Genomic DNA, 27,865 nt, shown 5'->3' on the forward strand with positions numbered 1-27,865 from the left:
CCCTCTGTTTTTCGAATAAAACCTGAATTAGAGAGTGACAATTCAATTTTGCTATAATACTGCTTATTTTTAAGTAGCAGATAGAAGGATGACTACCTGGATCAAAAATGTTCCATAGGTTAAGCAGCCCTTAATATATCCACAATGACTTTCTAGACGGTTCACCACTTCCGGTTTCTAGAGGAATCTGGTAAGACGCTGAACACATACGTAAACAAAGCGATCGAAAAGAGGTAACTCCCAATAGGTATGCAAAACACCTAATGTACAGGTAACGCGGTAACTATCTTAACTGACCAAATGTACTAGGAAAACTACCGTAGTCTGCACGTACTTACGGTAGCATATGGTAGTTCTACGACTCTAGTCCTGTATCAAATAGATCGTTTCGACTTCAGCTACACGACTGCGGTACGTTGTGAACAGTTATCGTTTACAGCCTCTACATCGCCGATGTCTTGACAAATGATGCGAGGAAAGAAGGGGAATCTTTATCGAACAGGAGTAAGATTAATGGGGAGGGGGCGGATGTTGACAGGTGGTATCGCGACGACCACGTAGATAAGGGCGATAACACAGCGGCTGTCGGATATAAAAGACGTCACTGCTATTGCGTCTGCAGCGTGTGTTTGACAGCAGATACTCTGAGCGTCACACGATGGAGAGGTATACAGGTCGCGTTGCCCTGGTGACGGGCGCCAGCTCAGGTATTGGCGCTGCCATCGCACAGGCGCTGGTCAGGAAGGGCCTCAAGGTCGTCGGACTCGCCCGCAGGGTCGACAAAGTCAAGGTAAACAGCCGCATTGTAGCTCAAAAATGGTTCAAATGGCTCTGAGCACTATGGGACTCAACTGCTGTGGTTATAAGTCCCCTAGAACTTAGAACTACTTAAACCTAACTAACCTAAGGACAACACACAACACCCAGCCATCACGAGGCAGAGAAAATCCCTGACCCCGCCGGGAATCGAACCCGGGAACCCGGGCGTGGGAAGCGAGAACGCTACCGCACGACCACGAGATGCGGGCCGCATTGTAGCTTCTGTCCTGCAAGCGACGGCAGAATAACGACTTCATGGCTATAGCGGGTGGCATATGCTGACAGCAATCAGTTTCCTGCATAGCGCTAAGCTAGTTAGTGAATTTTATCCGAATTGGATGCTACTGATCTCCGCGACTGTTCCTTTATAGGGTGTAGGAAAATTTCCGCAACCACTCACAATAAAAGATTATTCATTCGTCAAATAACCGGTTTCGGGCTTGTGTCCATCCTCAGGTGTTTATACTTTCATGTACATGTTAATATTGCTAGAGATCACTGTATAAATACAAAGAAAATTATTTGCCGGTGACTAATCAGATACAAGTGGAACAGTTGTAAGTGGCAAAGCAACACTTGGCGAAAATATATATCTGTACTTACATAAAGATAAAGCATCATTATTATAATTATGCTGTGGTGACAGGTTTACAAAACCGGAACATGCACGTGAAAATGATAACAAATGTGCAACTGAGTGGCAAAACTGTCACCACAGCATAATCATAACAATGATGCTTCTTCTTTATTTAAGCACAGGTGTATTTTCGACAAATGCTGCCTTGCCACTTACAATTGTTCCACTTGCATCTGTTTAGTCACCAGCAAATAATTTTCTTCGTATTTATTCAGTGATCTCCAGCAATATAGACATGTACATGATTGTATAAACACCTGAGGATGGGCACAAGCCCGAAACCGGTTGTGTGACGAATAAATTATCTTTTATTGTGTGGCCGGCAGCTTTGGCCGAGCGGTTCTAGGCGCTTCAGTCCGTAACAGTGCTGCTGCTACGGTCGCAGGTTCGAATCCTGCCTCTGGCATGACTGTGTGTGATGTCCTTCGGTTAGTTAAGTTTAAGTAGTTCTAAGTCTATGGGACTGATGACCTCAGATGTCAAGTCCCATAGTGCTTAGAGCCATTTGAACCATTTTTTTTTCTATTGTGACTGGTAGCGGACATTTTTCTACACCCTACTAGCTAGTTAGTGCCGTAAAGTACGATGTCACCCTTCAGTGCTCGCAATGTACACTCCATACCATTTACATCGTAGGCAGAATACTGTACGTTTGCCTGTAGTACCAGCACATTTTAAATTAAAATAAATTTTTAATGTACCACTTTTTTAAATTGGATAAAAAAGTATTAAATACTTTTTCCTAGCCCCATACAGACTCCTAACCCCATACAGATAGACCAGAAAATTCGGGATTGAGAATTTTTAACGAGGACAGTATGTGAAGGATTTAAAACGAAAAAGGAGGGGCGCAGGCAGCACATAATTAATGCATGAATAATTTACCTCCTCACTATTGGCTATAGCTATTAGGAATATGCACGGAGGAATCATAAATCTTTCACACTTTTTAGTTCAATTTAACGAAATGGTGTTTTAAAAATTCGTTTTTATTTAATTTATTGATTTCACACTTCTCCACCCTCAGACATCGGACTTAACATATTTGCAACGATAGTACAAGTCCTGTTGCAGTCTGGTGCAATTTCCTAGCGTTGCCCTTCCTCATACACGACAGCATCAACTGCGAACTGCCTCATGGAGCTTCCATTGTTACCCACCAGGTCAGTTAGTCACAAGGTGTTAGGGGTATAAGTGCAGCTATTTCTATTGGTGGCTGAGGTCATTGTACTGAAAAACATTGCATAAGTAATTACTCCATGGCAGACTAATAATTATAGTTCCTAGGAGTACTATGTTTTTAGCTTGGTCAGTACCTCAAAGTACAGGGTTATTACAAATGATTGAAGCTATTTCACAGCTCTACAATAACTTTATTATTTGAGATATTTTCACAATGCTTTGGACACACATACAAAAACTCAAAAAGTTTTTTTAGGCATTCACAAATGTTCGATATGTGCCCCTTTAGTGATTCGGCAGACATCAAGCCGATAATCAAGTTCCTCCCACACTCGGCGCAGCATGTCCCCATCATTGAGTTCGAAAGCATCGTTGATACGAGCTCGCAGTTCTGGCACGTTTCTTGGTAGAGGAGGTTTAAACACTGAATCTTTCACACAACCCCACAGAAAGAAATCGCATGGGGTTAAGTCGGGAGAGCGTGGAGGCCATGGCATGAATTGCTGATCACGATCTCCACCACGACCGATCCATCGGTTTTCCAATCTCCTGTTTAAGAAATGCCGAACATCATGATGGAAGTGGGGTGGAGCACCATCCTGTTGAAAGATGAAAATAGCTCCCTGCTTGCTTTATTCGTCGACTTCCGCGGGCCACGCGTGAAACTTGCCCGCACGCTTTCAACCGTTTCTTCGCTCACTGCAGGCCAACCCGTTGATTTCCCCTTACAGAGGCATCCAGAAGCTTTAATCTGCGCATACCATCGCCGAATAGAGTTAGCAGTTGGTGGATCTTTGTTGAACTTCGTCCTGAAGTGTCGTTGCACTGTTATGACTGACTGATGTGAGTGCATTTCAAGCACGACATACGCTTTCTCGGCTCCTGTCGCCATTTTGTCTCACTGCGCTCTCGAGCGTTCTGGCGGCAGAAACCTGAAGTGCGGCTTCAGCCGAACAAAACTTTATGAGTTTTTCTACGTATTGTAGTGTGTCGTGACCATATGTCAATGAATGGAGCTACAGTGAATTTATGAAATCGCTTCAATCATTTGTAATAGCCCTGTACATGTGGCAAGAGCAAGCAAATAATGCTTATTTTCCCCTGGGCAGCAGGTAAGGCGTTGTAGATGCGTGGACGAAAAACGGTTAATCTATACTGACAGGAGTAGTCCATTTAATGGTGCAATTACAACAGTGCAGAAAACACCAGTTAGTAAATGATGTGAGGTGTTTGTGGGAGGAATATTAGATCCAGAGAAAAAAGAACTAACACACTGAAGTGGGTAAATATTAAGATACCAATGTCCATAATATGTGCACTTATACCGATAACACCCTGTTCGTAGTGAACGTTAACGGCCCTAAAACACTCCACTAGGGGGCTTCGGAAGTTACTTCTACGTTTGATGGTTCAGTAAACGCTGGTCATCGTTTACATTTTAAGAACGCCACACTGTAATAACGACTGCTTGTTCAATAAACGCTGTTAGTTTAATATTTTTTCCTGTCACAACATCAGTCACTAATTTAGATCAATCTTCAATGGACTTAGATCAATCTGCAATGGAAACATACTGTAGTCACGACGTCGTAATACTATGATCTCATCCCTTCGTCTGCACAGGCTCTTGAGCTCAAAGATGCCCCGGGCAAGCTGTACGCCCTTCAGGGCGACGTCAGCAGCGAGGAGAGCATCTTGTCCGCCTTCAAGTGGATCGAGGACAACTTGGGAGGTGTAGATATTCTCATCAACAACGCTGGTGTCATCGGGGAACTACCTCTGACAAGTGAGTTGAAATTATCTCTCCACTGCCCGATGAAACACCTGGTAAGGTAACGACGCTTCGTAGGTATCATTCTTACTTAAGAAGATCGTTTGTCGTAGACAGAAATAGCGTATATCTTGGAGATATCAGTATGAACTGTTGCCTGCTACAGATAAAGACTTTGGACAAGCGTCGAATTAATTACTGTGGGCTAGTACATCTGCCAGTCTGTTTAGAAAAATACTGCTGTGATCCCGAAATTCCGTATCATAGAATAAAGGATTTCACGATTCACGGACAGATGGCGCACACGACTTCCCTCCCTCAAGCTGTCGGCACGCGTGACGAGGCAGCTAATGTTGATGTGCACGCAGACGGTATATCAACGTGGCAAGTATATTCACGAAAACGGACGCGCGTAAAATTCCTGCGTTATTTCCATTAAAAGGCACATTTCCTGCCTTGTCCATAAGCTAGCCACGTCGTTCCGTCTGTGGCATGTACAAATATATTTCAATTTCCATCAATATGTAAGAAAACAGAAAGGAAAGATACATGTTTCCTCAAAGCAGTGTTATAGGCCCTTTGCTGTTCCTTATTTATATAAACGATTTGGCGGACAATCTGAGCGGCCGTCTTAGGCTGTTTGCTGATGACACTGTCGTTTATAGACTAATAAAGTCATCAGAAGATCAAAACAGATTGCAAGCCGATTTAGAAAACATATCTGAATGGTGCGAAAATTGGCAGTTGACCCTAAATAACGAAATGTGTGAGGTCATCCACATGAGTGCTAAAAGGAATTCGTTTAACTTCGGTTACACGGTAAATCAGTCTAAACTGAAAGTCGTAAATTCAACTAAATACCTAGGTATTACAATTACGAAAAACTTAAATTGGAAGGAACACACAGAAAATGTTGTTGGGAAGGCAAACCAAAGACTGCGTTTTATTGGCAGGACACTTGGAAAATGTAACAGATCTACTAAGCAGACTGCCTACACTACGCTTGTCCGTCCTCTTTTAGAATACTGCTGCGCGGTTTGGGATCATTACCAGATAGGACTGACGGAGTACATCGAAAAAGTTCAAAGAAGAGCAGCACGTTTTGTATTATCGCGAAATGTGGGAGAGAGTGTCACAGAAATGATACAGGATTTGGGCTGTACATCATTAACAGAAAGGCCCTTTTTCGTTGCGACGGAATCTTCTCACGCAATTTCAGTCAGCATCTTTCTCCTCCGAATGCGAAAATATTTTGTTGACACCGCCCTACATAGGGAGAAATGATCACCACGATAAAATAAGGGAAGTCAGAGCTCGTACGGAAATATATAGGTGTTCGTTCTTTCCGCGTGCTATACGAGATTGGAATAATAGAGAATTATGAAGGTGGTTCGATGAACCCTCTGCCAGGCACTTAAATGTGATTTGCAGAGTATCCGTGTAGATGTAGATGTAGATGTCCAGTCAGTAATGGCATTAGTTTATAAAGTTCACCAAAGCGAACAAATTCACTCCTGGCAGAGAGCGCTTTCATATTTACTTAACATTTATTTTATGACCAAGTCCCGAAATCTTATAGAAAACATGAAGGTAAAAAAAAAGTATATAGAGGGACACGAACCCTCTACCATTTTACCTTATTTTCTATAGCGCGACCCATCAACTGACACAGCAACACTGAAATTTCGCGGTGTGCTACCTTGTTTTGTATGTTACGGTCATCTAGAGGCTATAATCGCTGAAATGTAACTAACGTTTGACTGTAATAAATCGTAACAAGAACGACACGTTTTTCATGAATGCTCAACGTGCCGTTGCCGCTTGACGATTATGGCATTATAAAAGGTCTTTTTTTTTAAAAAAAAAAAAAAAATTGTACCAGTGAGGATTCGTTCTCGAGACATTCAACGTGCTAGTACTTAGAAACAGCATAATATATTCGTAAGGTGTAATGCATAACGTAAAATCCAACGAATATGGACTGCGATCGAACACGACAAATACAATATGGCGTTCGCTTTCTGCTTGTGGCATAGTGAGTGTTCTTGCTTCCTGTTGTCTCTATTTTACGTGGCACGTTGCACAGACATCGCACGTGTTTCACGTGGCAAAGTGGCTCGTCAACGTGAAATAGCAGGAAGTGACATCACAAAACTGGTACAGCACCACGTCAGCGATAGCTAACTCGCCCCGTGTGACGACAACTTTAGGTTACCTTGACGACTGTGGCCTTAGGAAAGGCATCCGGTCAGAAAGTTAAATAACGGAATAAAGTCTGCCTACTTCTGAGAAAGCGGACCCCGTACAAGAGTGAATAATTGCTAGGGAAAAGAAAAGAATGTCATCAGCAAAATGCCGTCTGCTGCTGCGCTGTGTGACAACGTTTGTGCAGTAGGCTATATCACATAAAGTGCCGCTAGTTTTCATTACACGCTAACGCCTACCACTTAGTTGCACGTCGCAGATTTGTTTGTCATAGGTAATATATGCTAATTAGCGATAAGCCTGCATGCCACGAAAGACTAAAAATAGATATCTGTGTACATAGGTGCGAAGACAGCTGACTGGAAACGAATACTGGACGTGGATGTTCTGGGGCTGTCCATCTGCACTAGGGAGGCATTCCAGAGCATGCTGAAGAGGGGCGTCGATGACGGGTTCATCATCCACATCAACAGGTCAGCATCTTCTTCAGTTGCATTATAACTGGAGCACAAAAAAAAATCCCGTGCTAAACACTAATACTGGGTGGTTATAATTATAGTATAGCTACTCGCAGTTGTGCAGTGTGGGCTGTAATTATCTTGTGGCAACGAAACTTAGCACATATTCTGGCTCTGTACAGCACCTCGTCGACATCTCCGGTACTCTCATTGAAAAAACTGTGTAAGCAGTGGTTAATAATATATTAGCGATACGCCTTTATCACATGTTTGACCTTTTCTACCCACTTCCGTTCCTTTCATTACCTAGGGAAACATTTTTATGCGTCTTTCTTGAATTCACAGCGCCAGATTTTGACCTGGTGGCCAAAATTGGAACTAATTTTTTTCCCGATTAAATCGGTTCCGCATTAACGCATTCGACTATCTAATATGTTTCGCTGCCATGCGATAATTACAGCCCACACTGGAACTCTTTGAGTAACTGTGCTTTAAATACAACCAACCGTAGATTAAAAAGAGAAGGCCAGCTGATGTGGAAGTCAGAGTGAGATACAACATCAGTGATGATGTTAGTGGCGTTTACTTTCTATTTCCTTTCTAATGACCTCGTTGTCGGCGGGACGTTAAACACTAATCTCCTCCTCCTACTACTTTTATTTAGTTTTCACTTACATAGCAACATCACAGTGTAATTTAACAATATGACTTCATATATTTCACACAATTTGACATTTCTTATTGAGCAAAATATTTTATACTATAGTATATGTACCAGAGCAATGTTGGTAGCGCACTTGCCCTCGAAAGGCAACGTTCCAACTTCGAGTCCCTTCCCGGCAAACAGTTTTAATCTGCGAGGAAGTTTCATATCAGCGCACGCTCCGCTGCAGAGTGAAAAACTGATTCTGGAAATATCCCTCAGGCTGTGGCTAAGCCATTTCTCCGCAACATGCTTTCTTCCAGGACTTTTAGTGCCACAAGTTTCACAGGAGAACTTATGTGAAATTTGAAAGGTACGAGATGAAGTACTGGAGAAAGTAAAGCTGTGAATACGGGTCGTGAGTCGTGTTCGGGTAGATCGGTTCGTAGAGCACAAGCACGAGAAAGGCAAAGGTCCCGAGTTCGAGGCTCGCTCCAGTATACCGCTTTAATCTGTTACGAAGTTCCATATCAACACACACCCCAGGGCACAGTGAAAAATTCATTTCGGTAATCAGTTGGTAGAGCACTTGCCCGCGAAAGGCAAAGGTCCCGAGTTCGAGTCTCGGTCCGGCACACAGTTTTAATCTTCCAGAAAAGTTTCCATCTTAACACTTGCCCCTAGGTCATAGGCAGCTGGGGACCTTCCATGTAGGCTGTATCTTCTGGAGCAGACAGCACGACTGCGCGGGGTAGCCGCGCGGTTTGAGGCGTCTTGTCACGTCCGTGTGGCTCCTCCCGTCGGTGGTTCGAGTCCTCCCTCGGGCATGGGTGTGTTTGTCGTCCATAGCGAAAGTTAGTTTAAGTGAGATTAAGTAGTGTGTAGGCTTATGGACCGATGACCTCAGCAGTTTGGTCCCATAAGACCTTACCACAAATTCCCAAACACAGCACAAATAAAAGGAAAATGTGACTCGGAAGGGATCTGTCTTTCTTGATTATATTAAAAGCGCTCAACGCTCCTTCAGATGTCACGTCTTCAGTTACGACTCAGAGAAAGTGATGTGCTATGTGGCACCTAGAGTGCGCCACAGTACACATACTGGAACATTATTCGCTCTTTTTCGCGAAATGTGAGAGACAGTTTTCACTAGTCGGTATCTCTACAAGTACTATTCGATTCTGCTCCCGTCAGATGTGACCGATATGTCAGCTCCGTTTGCTCCGAGTGAGCTCCGATTGGTTGTAGCTTCCTACGTAGTGCCTGAGATAATCCGAACGAGTGGAATACGCCGAACTAGATCGCTGGTTAGCGAATCCGCTCAGCAGCTCTAGGTGGTACACAGTACTTCCTTCCGAAAGCCAAATGGCAATTATAGGAATAGAATCCGGCCAAAGAAAACTGTGCTGACACGATATTTCGCCATTGCCGGAACAGGTGCCGGAAAAAATGTAACTATTATGCATAAATAGGCGGACAGACCTAATACTGTATAATTAAATTATTGCAGAATAAATTACAGATAATTATTGGTATCAAGTAATTTCGCTCCGATACTGCTACTCTTTTACTCGGCATTTTTCAACTCACACTTTTACTCTTATCACTATTTTAAAGCAGGTATCGTATCGAATGATCCTAGTACTGATTTATTTAACCATAATCCTACTTCTGTAGCCGAGGACGCTAACGCATGCCTGTGCGGTAACACTCGACTAGAAGATAAGCCGGTTCGAATCCTAGTGGTGGATGAAATCTTTACTGTCAGTATTTAGTCGGCAAGGGGAGAAGAGATTGTGGTATAAAGTCTCTGACCACACCTTTCCGTCAATGTCCAGGATTAAATTCGAAACTTCTCCACAGTGTATCACGATGTGAGGGCTTGTGGATCTGTAGACGATGAGTGGAGCGAGCTACACTATGTGATCAAAAGTATCCGGACACCTTGCTAAAAATTACTTACAAGTTCGTGGCGCCCTCCATCGGTAATTCTGCAATTCAATACGGCGTTGGCGCATCTTTAACCTTGATGACAGCTTCTACTCTCGCAGGCATACTTTCAATCAGGTGCTGGAAGTTTTCTTGGGGAATGGCAGCCCATTTTCCACGGAGTACTGCACTGACGAGAGGTATCGATGTCGGTCGGTGAGGTCTGGCACGAAGTCAGCTTTCCAAAGCATCCCAAAGGTGTTCTACAGGATTCAGGTCAGGACTCTGTGCGGGCCAGTCCATTTCAGGGATGTTATTGTTGCGTAACCACTCCGCCACAGGCCGTGCATCATGAACAGGTGCTCGATCGCGTTGAAAGACGCAATCGCCATCCCCGAATTGCTCTTCAACAGTGTTGTTTGGCGAATAGCTGGAAAACGTTACTTGTCATCATACACTGAAGTGCCAAAGACTTTGGTATAGGCAAGCGTATTGAAATACAGAGATACGTAAACAGGGAGAATACACTCTGCGGTCGGCAACCCCGTTGTTAGATCGGTTACTGCTGCTGCAATGGCAGGTTATCAATATTTAAGTGAGTTTGAACGTGGTGATATAGTCGGCGCAGGAGCGGTGGGACTGAGCATCTCCGAAGTAGCGATGAACTTAGGATTTTCCCGTACGACCATTTCACGAGTGTACCGTGAACATCAAATCTCCGACATATCTGGGATGCCCTGCAGCGTGCTGTTCAGAAGAGATCTGCACCCCCTCGTACTCTTACGTATTTATGGACAGCCTTGCAGGATTCATGGTGTCAGTTCCCTCCAGCACTACAGACATTAATTGAGTCTGTGTCACATCGTGTTGCGGTATTTCTGCGTGCTCGCGGGGGCCCTACACGATATTAGGCAGGTGTACAAATTTCTTTGGCTCTTCAGTGTATGTAGTGCTAACAGTGAAGTGCAGAGGAGGTGGTGTTACGGCATTGGTGCTTTTGTAGCGGTTAGGGTGGATCCCCTTACCGCACTTAGAAAAACGCTAAATTTAATGTGGAAGGATATTAAGATATTTTATAGCATTTTATACTGTGTATAGCGTACAGTGGAGGAACTGTTCGGTCCTGATGATTCTTTGTGTCAGTATGACAATGCACCCTGTCATAAAGTACGTTTGTGAGATAATGGTTTGTCAACAATAACATTTATGGAAAGGACTGACCTGCCCAGAGTCCGCATCAGAACCTAATAGAACGCCTTAAAGATGACTTAGAACATCGACTACACTGCACACCCCAGCGTCCAACGTGGCTACCCTCTCTGGTTTTGACTCTTGAGGACGAATGGGATTTGTTTTCCTTTATTGTATTTCAATTCCCCATCGAGGCGGGCTGGCAGCAGCATATGCGCTGCTCTTCAGCCGAAAAACATAGAACAAACAATAGAAATTTAAAAATAACAAAGGAGAAAACATGGTGAACATAGATACAAAAAAAGGGGAAAATCAAGGAAGACAATAGACAAAAAATGGGCGACTGTAAAATGGAGATAAAAACTGTAAAATAGTAGTGCACACGAAAAACCACACACTGGGACAATTAAAAGAACACAAGGACCAGTATGACTGGAGCATAAAAGTATTGACAGATGGCGTAGCACATAACAAACACTGACAGTAATACTAAGTACAAGGCCAGTACACAATTATATCACCCCTCTTGACGCACAGGAGAAACAGCACTAAACACAACACTGATGTGGTACACTGACGATGATCAAAATGGAGGATCTGCCATGCGCAAGGAGATGAGGGAGAAGGGAAGAAGGGAGGGAAGGGTAGAGAGGGGGCCAGATGGGCGGGGGGCACACCAAAGAGAGCCAGGTAGGGAGGGACATGGGAGGGAAAGAGGCAAGGATGGGGTGCAGGATCTCCAGGGGGGGGGGGGGGGGAAGGAGGAAAGGGAGAAGGAGAGGAGAGTAAAAAGGGGGCCCTGTGGAGGGGGGCAACAAGGCCAGGTTATATTTGGAAGGAAGGGTATATGACAAGGCAAAGTTCATCATCTGGGAGGGGGAGGCGCTGGAAATTGCCCTGATGAAGATGGAGAGTGTGGAGGTGGAGAGAGGATAGAGGATAGAGGCACGGCAATGGATGGGGGATGGAGAGGAAGGAGGAAACCAGGGGGTGGGAGAGATCAAACCTGCGGACAAAAAGCGGGTGGGTGCAGAGATCTAGGCAACGCTGGCATAACATAGGATAGGACGGATGAGGGATTTGTTGGTGTGAGGGATGGTGGAAGGATGCAATCCCCATGTCCGGCCAGACAGGAGTTTCAGGAGGTGGGAATGGGCTTTCTGCTGGAGGGTCTGGAGGTGAGGGGTCCAGGTGAGGTGATGGTCAAGGGTGAGGTCAAGGTATCTCAGGGTGGGGGTGAGCTGGATGGGATGACCATAAAGGGTGAAGTAGAAATCATGGAGACGGAAGGAGTGGGTGGTGCGGCCTATGATGATTGCCTGGGTTTTGGAGGGGTTGAGACGGAGGAACCACTGGTTACATGGAGGGTGCGTTGGGACCATTGAAGGGTAGGACAGAGAGCCAGGAAGGCGGTGTCATCAGCATACTGGAGAAGGTGGACAGGTGAGGGTGGCTTGGGCATATCAGCTGTATACAAGAGATAAAGGAGAGGGGAGAGGACAGAGCCCTGGGGGACACCAGCAGTGGGATACAAGATAAGGGAGTTGGTGTTGTGGAGGGTGACATAGGAAGGATGGTGCGAGGAAGGAAGCGACCAGATGGACAAAATTGATAGGCAGGGCGTAGTTTTGGAGTTTAAAAAGGAGACTGGGATGCCATTCATGGTCATAGGCATTTTGGAGGTCGAGAGAAACAAAAATGGCGGAGCGACGGGAGTTGAGCTGGAGGGAGAGAAGGTGAACGAGGTTAAGGAGGGTCAGAAGCCACACTGGGTAAGGGGGAGGAGGTGGTGATGATTAAGGTGCTGATGGATACGGCCGGAGAGGATGGATTCGAAGACCTTACTGAAGATGGAGGTGAGGCAGATGGGATGATAGGATGAGTTGGCAGAAGGGGGTTTGTAGGGTTTGAGGAATAAGAGGATGCGGGAAGTCTTCCACAGGTCAGGGTAGAAGCACGAATGGGATGCCATTCCTCCATAGACATTCAGACACCTCATTGAAAGTGTTCTGAGCTGAGTTCAAGAAGAGAGGACACAAGCTATATAAATCTCCTCAAATAGGTGTCCGGACACTTTTTATTATGTAATGGAGAAGCATATTATGGAAAAACAAACTTAGGGAACTGTGCATTCGCCTCCATAGAGTAATTTTGAGGTTGTGAGTGAATGTTTGAAGCACGTCTCTTTGGTTACAGTGTGTTGGGCCACATACCGCCTGGCAGCTCCGATATAGCGATGTACGGCGCAGCCAAGCATGCTGTCACGGCCCTGCTAGAGGGACTGAGGAAGGACCTCGTCGCCAGGAAGAGCAAAATACGGTGCGGGGTAAGTTCTCAGAAAAATCTCACCACTATCTGGAGTATAGAGTCTATTAGAGTCAATGCTCATTAAAACTGTTGGATGGCTGTAGCAATTTTTGGTCAGTAACCCATAAATGTTTTTCGGCCGATGGGGGTGTCACGGCATGTCAGGGGTTAACATTTCCATGAAATTCCTTCTAGCGTCAATGATCCATCGGCCATGAAGTATTTATGGGCTATTTATAATGACTAGAGACCGGAAAATTAATATGCGTATTCACTGGAATGATCTTTCCAGTTAAAAGCAATGTGCTAGTGATCTCTGCCATTACATGCCATATATTGAGCCACAAGTACTTTGTTCTGAAAATGCCTTCCTGGTGCGACAGGTTCCAATTGCTTTCACCTGTCGCAGCTTGAAGCACTTGGCACATTTGTCCATAAAGCTCACTCACATTTCGGTGAAGAATGAAGCCTAGATAGCGCTATCTGATATTTTCTCTAGTAAAGGTACACAGAGCTCTAACTTAATCGTGTTACCAGCAAATAATGGGCCAATCATGACACGAGTGTGAATGCGGAGGAAGAGCCGAAATCAATTTCATATTCGTCCTGTATTGCCGATTTGTTAGCTAAAGCCAGCTGCTGTAGTTCTTAGGTAGGCGTGTCTGTGGGAACTAGCCGCAAGACTTGATTTTCGCTACGTGCTACGAAAAGCGTAAATGCAAGGGTACACAGCGAAACACATGTACGTTATTCATAATGAATTTCTTTAATTACGCCTCTCGCTGACAAAAGTTCTGTCGCTGCTGATGTTTGTAAAGCATGTGTCGTGTTTGCAGTGGGCTTGTTGCTAAGCGTCTTATGATGTGAATATGTTTTATACTGTTCATTTTTCTCATCAAGATATTCTTTTTGTGTTTTGTATGTGATGAATATTCTAATCGGATCCAGTTGCTTACGCACTTCTTATTATATTCCTCGTTTTTAAAAAAATCTTTCTCAACATTGACGAATTCCTCTCGGAAAAAGAGTCAAGTAATATATTCTCTCCGGGCGACATTTCGAATAGATTCTTACAAGTACTCTTCTGGCAAGGTGTCTGGGTCCTGTAGTAAGCTGTTGTTTGTTCGTTTACACGACCCAGAAGACGCAATTAACAGTACCTAGACATTTTTTAAAAGGTCATCTTTCAGAGTCGCTTAGTGTTGCCGATGAATACATCTTTCTTAACTAGCGGTTTCGATCATTTTCAGGTATAATAAAACTATTTACAATAACCTGTATCACCCTTGCCAAAGTAGTGTCAAACTGATGATGCAAAGTATACTTGAGCATGAGAGTGTACTAAAATTAATTATATATGGTTCAAATGGCTCTGAGCACTATGGGACTTAACATCTATGATCATCAGTCCTCTAGAATTTAGAACTACTTAAACCTAACTAACCTAAGGACATCACACAACACCCAGTCATCACGAGGCAGAGAAAATCCCTGACCCCGCCGGGAATCGAACCCGGGATTAATTATATACATCAATGCATTTTACTGTTGACCGTATAATGCATTTTATCATTGACGGCAATGAGTCTGGGTAGTTTTTATCGTACTTAACGCTACAGTACGCCTTTAGCGTAGCGGTTGTTGTAAACATGATCATATGATCGAAACCAGTAGTCAGTAAAGATTCATCAGCAGCTGTTGGCGGTTTTGGAAGACGATTTTTTTGAAATGCTTACAAACTGTGGGTCACCACCTGCACAAAGTATTTTAGGACTCAGACGCTTCGACAGGAGAAGCTAGAAACTTGTCGAAACGTCTTTCCGAAACGAATACATTAGCAGCTGATTTTCCGATATTTCATCAGAGCAATCCGTCGACAACACTTTCATTCTTCCTGAACGCCGAATCCGCAAAACACAGTGTAGGAAACAGGGACACAAGAGCAAATTGAGAAGAAGAAGAAAAATCACAATTTTTGGCACCCAATAATCAGCAGAAGACATCCAAGTCATTGATCTGTAGGAACAATAACTGTTGTGCCGGATGAAATTATACTCGTTGATACAACGGTAAGTTCTTTTGTTTGCTGCGGGAGGAGACTGGGTGGAGACTGTAACACATAAAACGTTAGTTCAGTTTATTACAACACAGATAAGAAGAATTATTTAGCTGGGTAGAGTCCATTTCCACCAAAATGTCGTGAGTATTCGCAACTGTCTGTGAACAGCGACGTATAACTTGATACACACAAATAACAGGTCTCTCTCCCAGCACTATTAACAAAACTTTCACTTAGATTCCCACCAATACATGGATCACACAGCTTGCGTACTAGAAGTTGATGGCGGACAAAATGTGTTCAGTGAGCCGCTAATGGAATATGACACTTGGTTCACTGCTCGTAATTCAACATTATTATTCCTTCATTTAAATACACTTAAATGATCACATATAGACTAACTATATCTGTATAAAATATTTCTTGATCAAAACGACAACTTACTTACAAATACCAAGTGTGATGTAAAGCCACAAGGCGCCCACTAGTAGAAATCTGGAAAGAGCACCCACCGACTGGCGAAAGTAACAGCGTGCCTTCTAGCCAAAACTCCTGCCTTGCTGTGACCTGTTAAAGATGTTCTGGGCTTTTGCAGACAAATGTTTACTGCATTCTTTGCAAATCTTTGCGCAACGGCGCAGTCGAACAGTGGCGCAACAAGGCTGATGTCACACAGAGCTATTACAGTATAAAATTAGCAGAACATTAAATCACCGAACATGTGTAACTTCAGATTTTTGACAGTATAATAAATGGAATCAGAGATTTCTAGTTTAGCACCGCGAATAAATGTGCCTCAGACACAATGCGAACCCTAGAGTAGCCCTGGTAGATGATTGCTGGGCTCTTATTACGACACTTGAGAGTTTTCTCCTTGGCCGCTGGTGGGCAACATGGCACCGGTTACTGGAAGGCGCTCTCGCAGGAAAATGTACACTGTGCACATTAATAGGACCACGAGTCAAAAGCAGACGTGCAGGAAGAGTCAGTGAGGTGCACCAGGCCTCTTGGTGGAGGATCTGTGGTGCATGCAGTCAGAGTCAGTGAGGTTCTGGAAGATACGGTCAATGATGATGAGCCATGCCGACTCCAGCGTGGTGGCCAGCTGCACCAGGCCTCTTGGTTGAGGATCCGTGGTGCATACAGTCCGATAAAGGTGGTCCCACATATTCCCGTCTGGATCAAAATCTGGGGAGTTTGGTGGCCGGGGGAGTACGGTAAACTCATCCTGGTGCTCTTCGAACCACGCATGTGCGTCGTGTGAAACGCTGCATTGTCCTGCTGGTGGGTGCCATCAAGGCAAGGAAAAAAAAATTGCGTGTAGTTATGGACATGGTCCCCGAGGATAGATGCAGAATAGTGTTGATCCAATGTGCCTTCCATAATTACGAGATCAATCAGGGAATGCTACGAAAACATTCCCCCAGACCGTAACGCTCTTCCTCCGGCCTGGATCCTTCTGATGATTGTTTCAGGACATTTGCTCTCTGACGTTTCACACCGTACACGACAACAGCCACTTGTCTGGCGGAACATAAAACGTCATTCTCTGAAAAGGCCATATGTAGCCAATCAGTGGACGTCCGGTTGCAACACTGGCGTTCAAATTCCAGCCTTCGTCGCCGATAAACAGCTATCAGCATGTGTGTATGTATATGTGTGTGTGTGTGTGTGTGTGTGTGTGTGTGTGTGTGTGTGTGTGTGTGTGTTTGGGGTCTACGAGGGTTCAACGATCCTCTTACACATCGATGCATGAACTAGGCGTCTGCTGCAAAGGTCGCTGATCGATCGTTGAGGAGATGCTGGTGATAATCCCTTGGTTTTACCTAGGCGGTCAGTTGCTCAACAGTTGAAGGTCTTTTCGCACGAACACATCTCCGCAGCCGTTGTTCACCCCTGTTGTCTACGGCGCACGTCACACCGTAGTTGCATCGGCGCCGATTTTGGATAGCGTCATATTGCCACCACAGTATATGAGTATTTTAACCATAGCGGCACGCCAACAGTTTACAAACTTAGCCGCTTTGGCAGTCCTTCCGCCCCGACCTAGAAGCCAATGATCATGTCCTTTTGGATGCCAAATAAATTTCTCCGTCTCCACATTACGACAACGACTGCACCGTTTTCTGCGTACCCCGACGGGCTTTCTACAGGGTGATTCAGCAGTCCCTTCCGATTCTTTTTATGCAACTGGCAATGCCTTCAAATACCATGTGCATGATTTTCACAGTCTCTACCTCGCTACATGCAAACTATTGGTCCTACAGAAAAAATGAGCAGGACCTTTCTGTAGGAAATTTATTGTAGTTAAATTCTGCACTGGGATATGTTTTCGCTAGAGATGTAGTTCTTGAATTATTCAAGAAAAACGAACAAAAGTAAACTTCAAATATGTGTTTCTGAATAGCTCGAAAACCTCGGTCTACAGCGGAAACGTATCCCAGTACAAAATTTAACTAGACTAAACTTCTTACAAAAGGGCCTTATTCATTTTTTCTGTTGTACTGACTGTTTGCACGCTACCAGCGAAAGAATATGAAAATCTCGTGATTGGTTTTTGAAAGCATTGCCGGTTGCACAAAACCCTTCGGTAGCGGCAGTGAATTACCCTGTATACCCACTATTGCTAGTGCTGCCAACTGCCGTATTTGAGTCGTTACTAGCTTTTGACGTGTACTACTCACCCTCTTTGAAAGAACACTCAGGTCACTTTGGATCGCCGTAGATGGCATAGAATTGGCACCAAGAGTTCATGTGAACCTCCAATGGCAACGGAAGTTCGGCAATGAAGTGATGTGCCAGCCGATTACATGGAATCAGCGAACGAAGATGGGTCGACCTGAAGAAATGGCAGAATGGCAGATAGGAGCCATCATGTTCGATGTACCCGTGACAACAATATGAACGAAGGTGCTCAGTTTCTTCATCTATCAACTTGGACAATACAACGTGTTTAGTTTCAAGCCCGACAGGTACTGCTGCGATCAGTAAATGCAGGTCCACCTCCACCAGCATCTGGGCAACCTTTTTGAGGGAAACTCTAAGCTATAGACGCGTGGCGCCGAGTATTTCGCGAAAGTCCATTCATTATTCATTGCAGCAGCTGAAGCTATGTGTCTTCAATACGTATTCAATAGAGCAAACAAAGCAGAAATTGGATAGTAGGTAACTGGGAGGGGGAGGCATGTAGAGTGGTTCGACGAGCTATTATTTTGCATCTTTTGAAATGATTCAAGGCGTCGAGTGCACCGACCTGCCGATAAGCAAAGGTGGCATCAGTTTATCGATATCCTCAATGGCCATGAAATCTACATTCCTGTCCACACCTGACCTTACACAGATACCACTCTTAATGCTTTATTGCTTCGCCAATCCTCTTGAGGTGTACCACTGTTGAAGTCCTTGGTCCAGCTAGGGATGATCTTGTACCAGTCCTTCTACAAATCTCATATCCTATACCAAATCAGATGTATATCAACTTATTTATCCACCACGACAAATCCAGAACTATTCCCTCACTGACTGGGATGTCTAATGCGTCCGCACCCACACCAGAACAAAAGGCCAAGATTCCAGTCTTCAGGCCGGCCGGTGTGGCCGAGCGGTTCTTATCGCTACAGTCTGGAACCGCGCAACAACTTGCAGTTCTTACTCAGCGCTTCACGAATACAGCTAAGACAGCAGTGACAGCTGAAGGCATAAAAACTCTTGCAATACGCCGACGATACCACCTACCAATTACCCATGACACCATCCAACCATTTTTCTCCCTCTGACATTTGTATCTCCACGTCGAGTGGTGTCATATGTGGTAACTTCAAGCAAATCCACACAAAAACTGTCACCAACTTTGGCCACATTACTCGTCGAATCGATCGAACAGATTTCCACTTCATCATCTTTCAGTTACTCTCACCAACACAGTAAAGTATTTAGCATTAACCTTTGACAGGAAAATTATATGGATTAAACTCGTGCTCATCTTCCAACACAAATACGTACTGCAAGGAACACTCAAACAAATTAAAATATATTGAGCTGTTAATAATACACTCCTGGAAATGGAAAAAAGAACACATTGACACCGGTGTGTCAGACCCACCATACTTGCTCCGCACACTGCGAGAGGGCTGTACAAGCAATGATCACACGCACGGCACAGCGGACACACCAGGAACCGCGGTGTTGGCCGTCGAATGGCGCTAGCTGCGCAGCATTTGTGCACCGCCGCCGTCAGTGTCAGCCAGTTTGCCGTGGCATACGGAGCTCCATCGCAGCCTTTAACACTGGTAGCATGCCGCGACAGCGTGGACGTGAATCGTATGTGCAGTTGACGGACTTTGGGCGATGGCGTATAGTGGGCATGCGGGAGGCCGGGTGGACGTACCGCCGAATTGCTCAACACGTGGGGCGTGAGGTCTCCACAGTACATCGATGTTGTCGCCAGTGGTCGGCGGAAGGTGCACGTGCCCGTCGACCTGGGACCGGACCGCAGCGACGCACGGATGCACGCCAAGACCGTAGGATCCTACGCAGTGCCGTAGGGGACCGCACCGCCACTTCCCAGCAAATTAGGGACACTGTGGCTCCTGGGGTATCGGCGAGGACCATTCGCAACCGTCTCCATGAAGCTGGGCTACGGTCCCGCACACCGTTAGGCCGTCTTCCGCTCACGCCCCAACATCGTGCAGCCCGCCTCCACTGGTGTCGCGACTGGCGTGAATGGAGGGACGAATGGAGACGTGTCGTCTTCAGCGATGAGAGTCGCTTCTGCCTTGGTGCCAATGATGGTCGTATGCGTGTTTGGCGCCGTGCAGGTGAGCGCCACAATCAGGACTGCATACGACCGAGGCACACAGGGCCAACACCCGGCATCATGGTGTGGGGAGCGATCTCCTACACTGGCCGTACACCACTGGTGATCGTCGAGGGGACACTGAATAGTGCACGGTACATCCAAACCGTCATCGAACCCATCGTTCTACCATTCCTAGACCGGCAAGGGAACTTGCTGTTCCAACAGGACAATGCACGTCCGCATGTATCCCGTGCCACCCAACGTGCTCTAGAAGGTGTAAGTCAACTACCCTGGCCAGCAAGATCTCCGGATCTGTCCCCCATTGAGCATGTTTGGGACTGGATGAAGCGTCGTCTCACGCGGTCTGCACGTCCAACACGAACGCTGGTCCAACTGAGGCGCCAGTTGGAAATGGCATGGCAAGCCGTTCCACAGGACTACATCCAGCATCTCTACGATCGTCTCCATGGGAGAATAGCAGCCTGCAATGCTGCGAAAGGTGGATATACACTGTACTAGTGCCGACATTGTGCATGCTCTGTTGCCTGTGTCTATGTGCCTGTGGTTCTGTCAGTGTGATCATGTGATGTATCTGAGCCCAGGAATGTGTCCCCTCGACGATCACCAGTGGTGTACGGCCAGTGTAGGAGATCGCTCCCCACACCATGATGCCGGGTGTTGGCCCTGTGTGCCTCGATCGTATGCAGTCCTGATTGTGGCGCTCACCTGCACGGCGCCAAACACGCATACGACCAACATTGGCACCAAGGCAGAAGCGACTCTCATCGCTGAAGACGACACGTCTCCATTCGTCCCTCCATTCACGCCTGTCGCGACACCACTGGAGGCGGGCTCCACGATGTTGGGGCGTGAGCGGAAGACGGCCTAACGGTGTGCGGGACCGTAGCCCAGCTTCATGGAGACGGTTGCGAATGGTCCTCGCCGATACCCCAGGAGCAACAGTGTCCCTAATTTGCTGGGAAGTGGCGGTGCGGTCCCCTACGGCACTGCGTAGGATCCTACGGTCTTGGCGTGCATCCGTGCGTCGCTGCGGTCCGGTCCCAGGTCGACGGGCACGTGCACCTTCCGCCGACCACTGGCGACAACATCGATGTACTGTGGAGACCTCACGCCCCACGTGTTGAGCAATTCGGCGGTACGTCCACCCGGCCTCCCGCATGCCCACTATACGCCCTCGCTCAAAGTCCGTCAACTGCACATACGGTTCACGTCCACGCTGTCGCGGCATGCTACCAGTGTTAAAGACTGCGATGGAGCTCCGTATGCCACGGCAAACTGGCTGACACCGACGGCGGCGGTGCACAAATGCTGCGCAGCTAGCGCCATTCGACGGCCAACACCGCGGTTCCTGGTGTGTCCGCTGTGCCGTGCGTGTGATCATTGCTTGTACAGCCCTCTCGCAGTGTCCGGAGCAAGTATGGTGGGTCTGACACACCGGTGTCAATGTGTTCTTTTTTCCATTTCCAGGAGTGTACTTAAACCTAACTAACCTAATGACATCACACACACCCATGCCCGAGGCAGGATTCGAACCTACGACCGTAGCAGTCGCGCGGTTCCGGACTGAAGCGCCTAGAACCGTTCGGCCACCGCGGCCGGCCAAGTTGCATACCCGAAGTCTCACCCACTAAGGAATGACCTAAAGTTTTCCAGCTGGGGTGGACCAGTAGCCGATGGCGGCAAAGAATCACAGTCACTTTCCACGAAGCCTTGAACAGGAGTCAAAATAGAAAACGCCCGCCTCCGTGTTGTACATACCAGTCAAACTATCCTCGACTCATTGAATCTCTACAATTGACTGCTCTGATTGCCTGGTAGCCAATCCAGCACAGCACTAGAACAGCCTAGAACCGCTCGGCCACAGCGGCAGGTAAAGTGCTGTTATACCTGTTTGTGCAGAATGAACATCCATGCTGCATAGTAGTAAGGCCGTCAAAATTGGCTTTCGGGTTTAAGGGACGACTTAGCCTTCGAGAAGAAGACGTGGAGCCGCGGTAACAGCAGAGCACTGATCATTATACACAGGCTTGGTGCACGGATGACAACAAGAGTGCATAGCAGGCACGCTGAGTACCACTGTGGGGTTCCCTGAAAGCAGTACAACTCGCTTCAGAATAGACAAGAAATGTATTCATTTCTGTTGCCGTAGAAAACGGTAAAAATATAAAAGCCTATGCTCAGTTGTCTATATGGAGTTACTTATAAATAAAGTACAAAAATCCAAACTATAAGAAAACAAGAGCGTGACGTAAACTGCTAGTATTTGTACTTTAGCGGGAGATAAAGTGGAAGCAAGGAGGGGTGATGGTTTGCAAGGGAACGGAAAAGGAAAAAAAAGCAGGAGAAGGGGAAAAATGGCTCTGAGCACTATGGGACTTAACATCTGAGGTCATCAGTCCCCTAGACTAAGAATTACTTAAACCTAACTAACCTAAGGACATCACACACATCCATGCCCGAGGTAGGATTCGAACCTGCGACCGTAGCAGCCGCGTTGGTTCCAGACTGTAGCGCCTAGAATCGCTCAGCCACAACGGCCGGCGGGGAAAAAGGAGGAGAGGGGAGGAGGAGTTATTGGAAAGAGGAGATGCGTGGATGAGAAGACTGAATATGGTAGTTATAATTATACAGCGACCCCATAATTGCAGTTAGTCGAAAGACCCTAAATAATCAAAATTCAATAAAAGACTGCGATGTTTGAGATCTGTTTGATTTTTCAGGAATAGTGAAAGTGTGTGCTTACTAACCCCTTATAATCTGTACCTGATCTAAAATATTCAACACGGTTCCTACAGTAAAACAGCTAATGCAGCAGATTGAACTCTTAATCAGTTTTATCAACTATTTATCACGTCGGTATATTTTAATTTGTTTGAGTATAATTATTTTACCCGTGGATGCCCTGCTTAGAAGATTGTTCAATACAAAGACTTTATCGGCTACAATTACTACCAGGCCGCACCTGGGTCCTACAAAGAAGGCCATACACTTCGCCTCCTCTTCCGTATCTAATCTAGTTCCTACAATATGTCAACTCGACCATTTCCCATATCTTCCCTTCTTGGATCACCTTCATACCCAATAAACTGATTCCAAAATTCAGTCGCAGCACTAAAAAACTACCACTCACTACCCACCAACCTGAGCACACTGGTGCGCCACTACATCAATACCTCACCTTCCTTGCACCTTCATGGGCAAGGAATTTCAAGCGATTCCCACTAACCGACAACGGAATCCTCATCGACATGTAGCCTTCCTCCTACCAGTCCTAGTGAACGGCGGCCATCTCATCCCGTCCTACCGTTTCCTATCTCTTTCAACCCCCCCCCCCCCCCCCGCCCCCCGTCCTCACTAAGTTAGTTGCTTCCCACGATTCCACAGGGTCACATTGTGAGACCGATCATGATCATCGTCATTCTCATGCATTGCCAACATCACCGTTATATCGTGGCAGCATATAAATGATCTGTCTTACATTTTAACTCTTGTAAAGGAGCGACAGAAAGTTATTTCTTTTCACAAACAGACTTATTACATCTCTCTTATGTAATAAGAAGTTTTGTTAAACATGTAAGAGTTTTGGCCAAAAGCGGTTTCATCTGTTGCTAGCCAGCCCGCTCGAGGTGAATTAAAATAACAATAAAGCTGAACATATTAAGAATTGCTGTACATAAATAGCTGAATCCAGAGTGATACGTCGTCATTATGTTTTATTAGTCCAATGACATCGTATTTAAACAACCTACTGGTGAAATCAGATTTAATACATACCAACTGGTAGGATTGCCTTAAATATCAGCTATTATGATTGTTTGGTATGGCAGATCTCAAAATAGTGTAGAGCAACACTACACTTTTTACACTCCCATACACTTTCACTGCCGGCCGCTGTGGCCGAGCGGTTCTAGGCGATTCAGTCCGGAACCGCGCTGCTGCTACGATCGCAGGTTCGAATCCTGCCTCGGGCTTGTATGTGTGTGATGTCCTTAGGTTAGTTAGGTTTAAGTAGTTCTGAGTCTAGGGGACTGATGACCTCAGATGTTGAGTCCCATAGTGCTCAGAGCCATTTGAACAGTTTCACTTCATTTTCCTCTGCGACTACAGTTCGTCATCTGAATGCGACTCGGTTAAGGAATACCGGTATGATTTATCTGTCTTTTCTATGAAACAAAAATATATGTTTGTACACGTTACTTGTTGGGGTTCTGATGTAAACTATATGAGGTATGATTCAGATACAATCTTTATGTATCATTCTGCAAAATGATAACAAGCGACCCTTGCCCTTACGATACAACTTGCACTTCGCACAGACTCATTAATTTCATGTTAAGAAAAGTGTTGCTTCATTTAAAATATTAATGTCCCTATCGTCTTTGCTCAGGCAATGCTCTTCTTAAATGGTGTGTTACTATTTACCGTTCACAGCAAATATCTCCGGGTTACGTGAGGACAGAGATCCACGACTTCCTTCCAAAGTATACCCCCGAAGTTCGAGAGAAGACACCGTGGATGGAATCCGAGGACATAGCAGAAGCTGTGGTCTACATGTTGTCGCAGCATCCCCGTGTCCAGGTGAGCTGGTTTCTTCACTTCGATGGATTTCTTGAGGTCGTGTATCTCAGCTATAGACGCAATGGTTGCTCGCAATAAAATGTGCGTACTCTGCCGTGTACAAATGACGATTAGTTTCGGCGGCCAAACAGATTGAGCAAAGGGAGTAAAGTGATTCTACATACAGAGGATAAGAATTCAGACAAAGGAAAGTAAACATAATAGTGATTGTTAAATGTAATAGATAATCCACATCCAAATATCTATCACACTAGAAGCACACTATCAAATTTTTGAGAGGCATCACCATTTTCTCTGGTGTTATACACCACAAACGGCTTTAAAGGCGTGTCGTGGATACATCCGTGATTCTTGGTGCCCCGCCTCATAGGGAATGCCACCGTGTAGTGAATTTCACTTTCATTCACATATTCTTAGTGCTACTATTACATTAGGAAAAGAAAGGAATCGTTTGTTATACTTTAGACGACACTCCTGGATTTATTTGCCTTCTGCGCTTTCCATGTAACGTAGACTACTACAAGTACAAAATACTCCCAGTGCGAAATTCGTTACATATCTGTTATTTAACTTTTATTTTATGTCTTACGTAACTACGTTGTAAATATCACGGCACACTTTTAAAAACTTTCACCTACTGGGAATACGCCTCTCACTTCTTATTTACATAAGCACAACAATAGATATTAATGCCATCACAGCTCCAATGCAGTTTTAGTTCGGCTGTGACAAGCGATGATGGCCGATCTCAGCTTGTCGGTGATTGCTTGAAAGTGGTGGAACGAGTTCGAAACAAGTAGTAGTAACATAGTGTAACTGCGGAATGTATGTTTCCAGAACAAATAGCTTCAGTACATGGATACCTAAATGAATTTCGTGATTATCTGTCCTGAAGAACAAAATGAATGGGCTTAACACATTCGCACACACTGCGTACGGAAAAAGCTCTGCAGGAACCGACTCAACTCATCAGTAAGTAGGGGTATATAACAGCGAAATAGTTGATCTTCAACTAAATTAATATATTTTTGGAAAAATATTTATTCGCACTTTCAGGCATGCATGGCGCCAGAAACAGATTTTGCGGGCGAGTACATCTTACGCTGTCCTTTTAAAAGCAGTGAAAGAACCCATAGCACGAGAAGAAACCCAACAGGACGAAACAAATCCAGGAAAACGAGTAGCCCTCTACACCTACACGGACGAGTCAAAACATGAAGAGCACCTGTTTTATAACGTGTTGATACATGTTAAGAAAGCAATACAACAGTGATTCTCCGTGGCATGGACTCGACAAGTCCAACTTGGGACGTTTCCGGAGGTATGTGGCAAGAGATGTCTTCGCACAGGTCACGCAGTTCCTGTAAATTATGGGCCGGTAGGTTGTGGGCGCGGAGCTGGCTCCCGATAACGTCCCAGACGTGTTCCACCGGGTGCAGAAGAGAGCAAGACATCAGCGTTGACTATCGTGCTCTTCAAACCAGTGTTGTAAGATTCTGGACTTGTGACGTGGACAGTTATCCAATTGTCGTTGGGGAAGACATCAAACGTGAAGGGATGCAGGTGATCTCCAATTATGTTCGTGTAGTCGACAGTTGTTACGGTGCCTTCGACTGCTACCACAGGTCCCATGGATGGTCAGGTGAATGTCGCCATAAAGTAACAATGCGCCCACCGGCCTGTGTCTGTGGCACGGTACACGTTTCGAGTAGCTGTTCGCCTCCATGACGGCAAATCCCGACACGAATATCAGGCTGCTCTAACAAGACCAGGTGACACGTTTTCATTGATCCACGGCCGAATCGCAATGATCCTGTGTCCACTACAATATTGTAATTGACGATATTCTGTGATGAGCTGTGGATGTCTTAACACCTCGTCGCTTCTTCGTGGTTTCACTGTCCTCAGACCACTTCCCGTAGATGCTCGCGACAGTAGGAGCCGAACAGCCGACCAGCTTCTCCGTCTCCGATATGCTCGTTCCCAGTCGTTGGCCCATAACCTTCTGCCCTTTGAGAAAGTGGTTTATGTCAGTATGTTGCCCCAGTTGCGGCCTGTATCGACCGTTGCTAGAATAATCTCCATTTGTTTCTGACCCTATTGTATACTTTCTTTATAGCCTCTCGTTTCCGCAACGCTCGTGGTGGGCAGTGATGATAAAAAAATGGAAAAGAGCGTTTGGCGTCATTGGCCGGGAGGCCGCTTAAGGGGCAGGTCCGGCCGCCTTGGTGCAGGTCTTATTACAGTCGACGCCACCTTGGGCGACCTGCGCGCTGGATGGGGATGAAATGATGATGATGACAACACAACACCCAATCCCTGAGCGGAAAAATCCCCGACCCGGCCGGGAATCGAACCCGGGCCCGTAGGACGGCTATCCGTCATGCTGACCACTCAGCTATCGGGGCGGACGTGGGCAGTGATCATGTATTGGTGATATTGAAAATTTGTTTCCGAGCGGGGTTTCTTTTTCTCTTTTTAGCATTATCATTAGCTCCCCGTACAGATCGAGAATTCCCTACGTCACCGCTTTGTCTACATCCTATACTCGCACAGAACTGTGGATCTCTTGATGACTGAACGACATCGCACAGTACTTTGAATCAACACAGGCACTGCAATATAGCATAGTGAACATAATGTTTTGGCTTATCAGAGTATGTTATTTCGCTGACAGTAACGCGATTTTACCTTGGTTGCCACATCCAGAACCACTGCACGGCATTGTAATTAGTACGATCTAGAACAATGGTAGATTTTCGTTTCTTAAACAGTACCAAAGTATGAAACAGCTTAATCAAAACACGAAAGTTTTCTTCTCCGTGAATAGCAAATGAGTCATTCCTCCAAGGTTGTTCAGACCTTTTCTCCTGCTAACTTGTGGATAATATTAACAAAATTTCTAAGATCATCACTCCTCGAAATTAAAGAGTTGTCGATGCTTTAGGGGCGGCAGTGTTATTCGTCACGGCCGTTATTAATTATATTTCCTCATAACAGTGACTTCTACTGTTGTATATTTCTGGTGGCAGTTCACTATGAAGTGGTTCAGTGCATAATCGGTCCTTTCAACAGGGTACCATTCTCGTATTAACCATCTTAAGTATTTTTCAGATCTACACCTACATCTACACTCACATGCTTACTCTGCAATACACACTTAAGTGCCTGGCAGAGGGTTCATCGAACCATTATCATACTACTTCTCTGCCATTCCACTCTCGAATGGCGCGTGGGAAAAAGGAACACCTAAATCTTACCGTTCGA

General features: G+C 45.6%; 1 protein-coding gene across 1 annotated transcript in view; it reads left to right on the forward strand.

Annotated features, from left to right (window-relative positions):
• The first annotated feature begins 639 nt into the window (after positions 1 to 639).
• The window catches only part of LOC124596071 (dehydrogenase/reductase SDR family member 11-like), a 35,470-nt gene continuing 8,244 nt past the window's right edge, over positions 640 to 27,865 (forward strand). Inside the window, exons 1-5 of the mRNA XM_047135056.1 lie at positions 640 to 790; positions 4,262 to 4,424; positions 6,958 to 7,087; positions 13,032 to 13,161; positions 24,452 to 24,598. Coding sequence (XP_046991012.1) covers positions 659 to 790; positions 4,262 to 4,424; positions 6,958 to 7,087; positions 13,032 to 13,161; positions 24,452 to 24,598 — 702 coding nt within the window. The 5' untranslated portion in view covers positions 640 to 658. The remainder of the gene's footprint in view (positions 791 to 4,261; positions 4,425 to 6,957; positions 7,088 to 13,031; positions 13,162 to 24,451; positions 24,599 to 27,865) is intronic.

This window comes from Schistocerca americana, chromosome 2 (assembly GCF_021461395.2).
Source record: "Schistocerca americana isolate TAMUIC-IGC-003095 chromosome 2, iqSchAmer2.1, whole genome shotgun sequence".
NCBI lineage: Eukaryota > Metazoa > Arthropoda > Insecta > Orthoptera > Acrididae > Schistocerca > Schistocerca americana.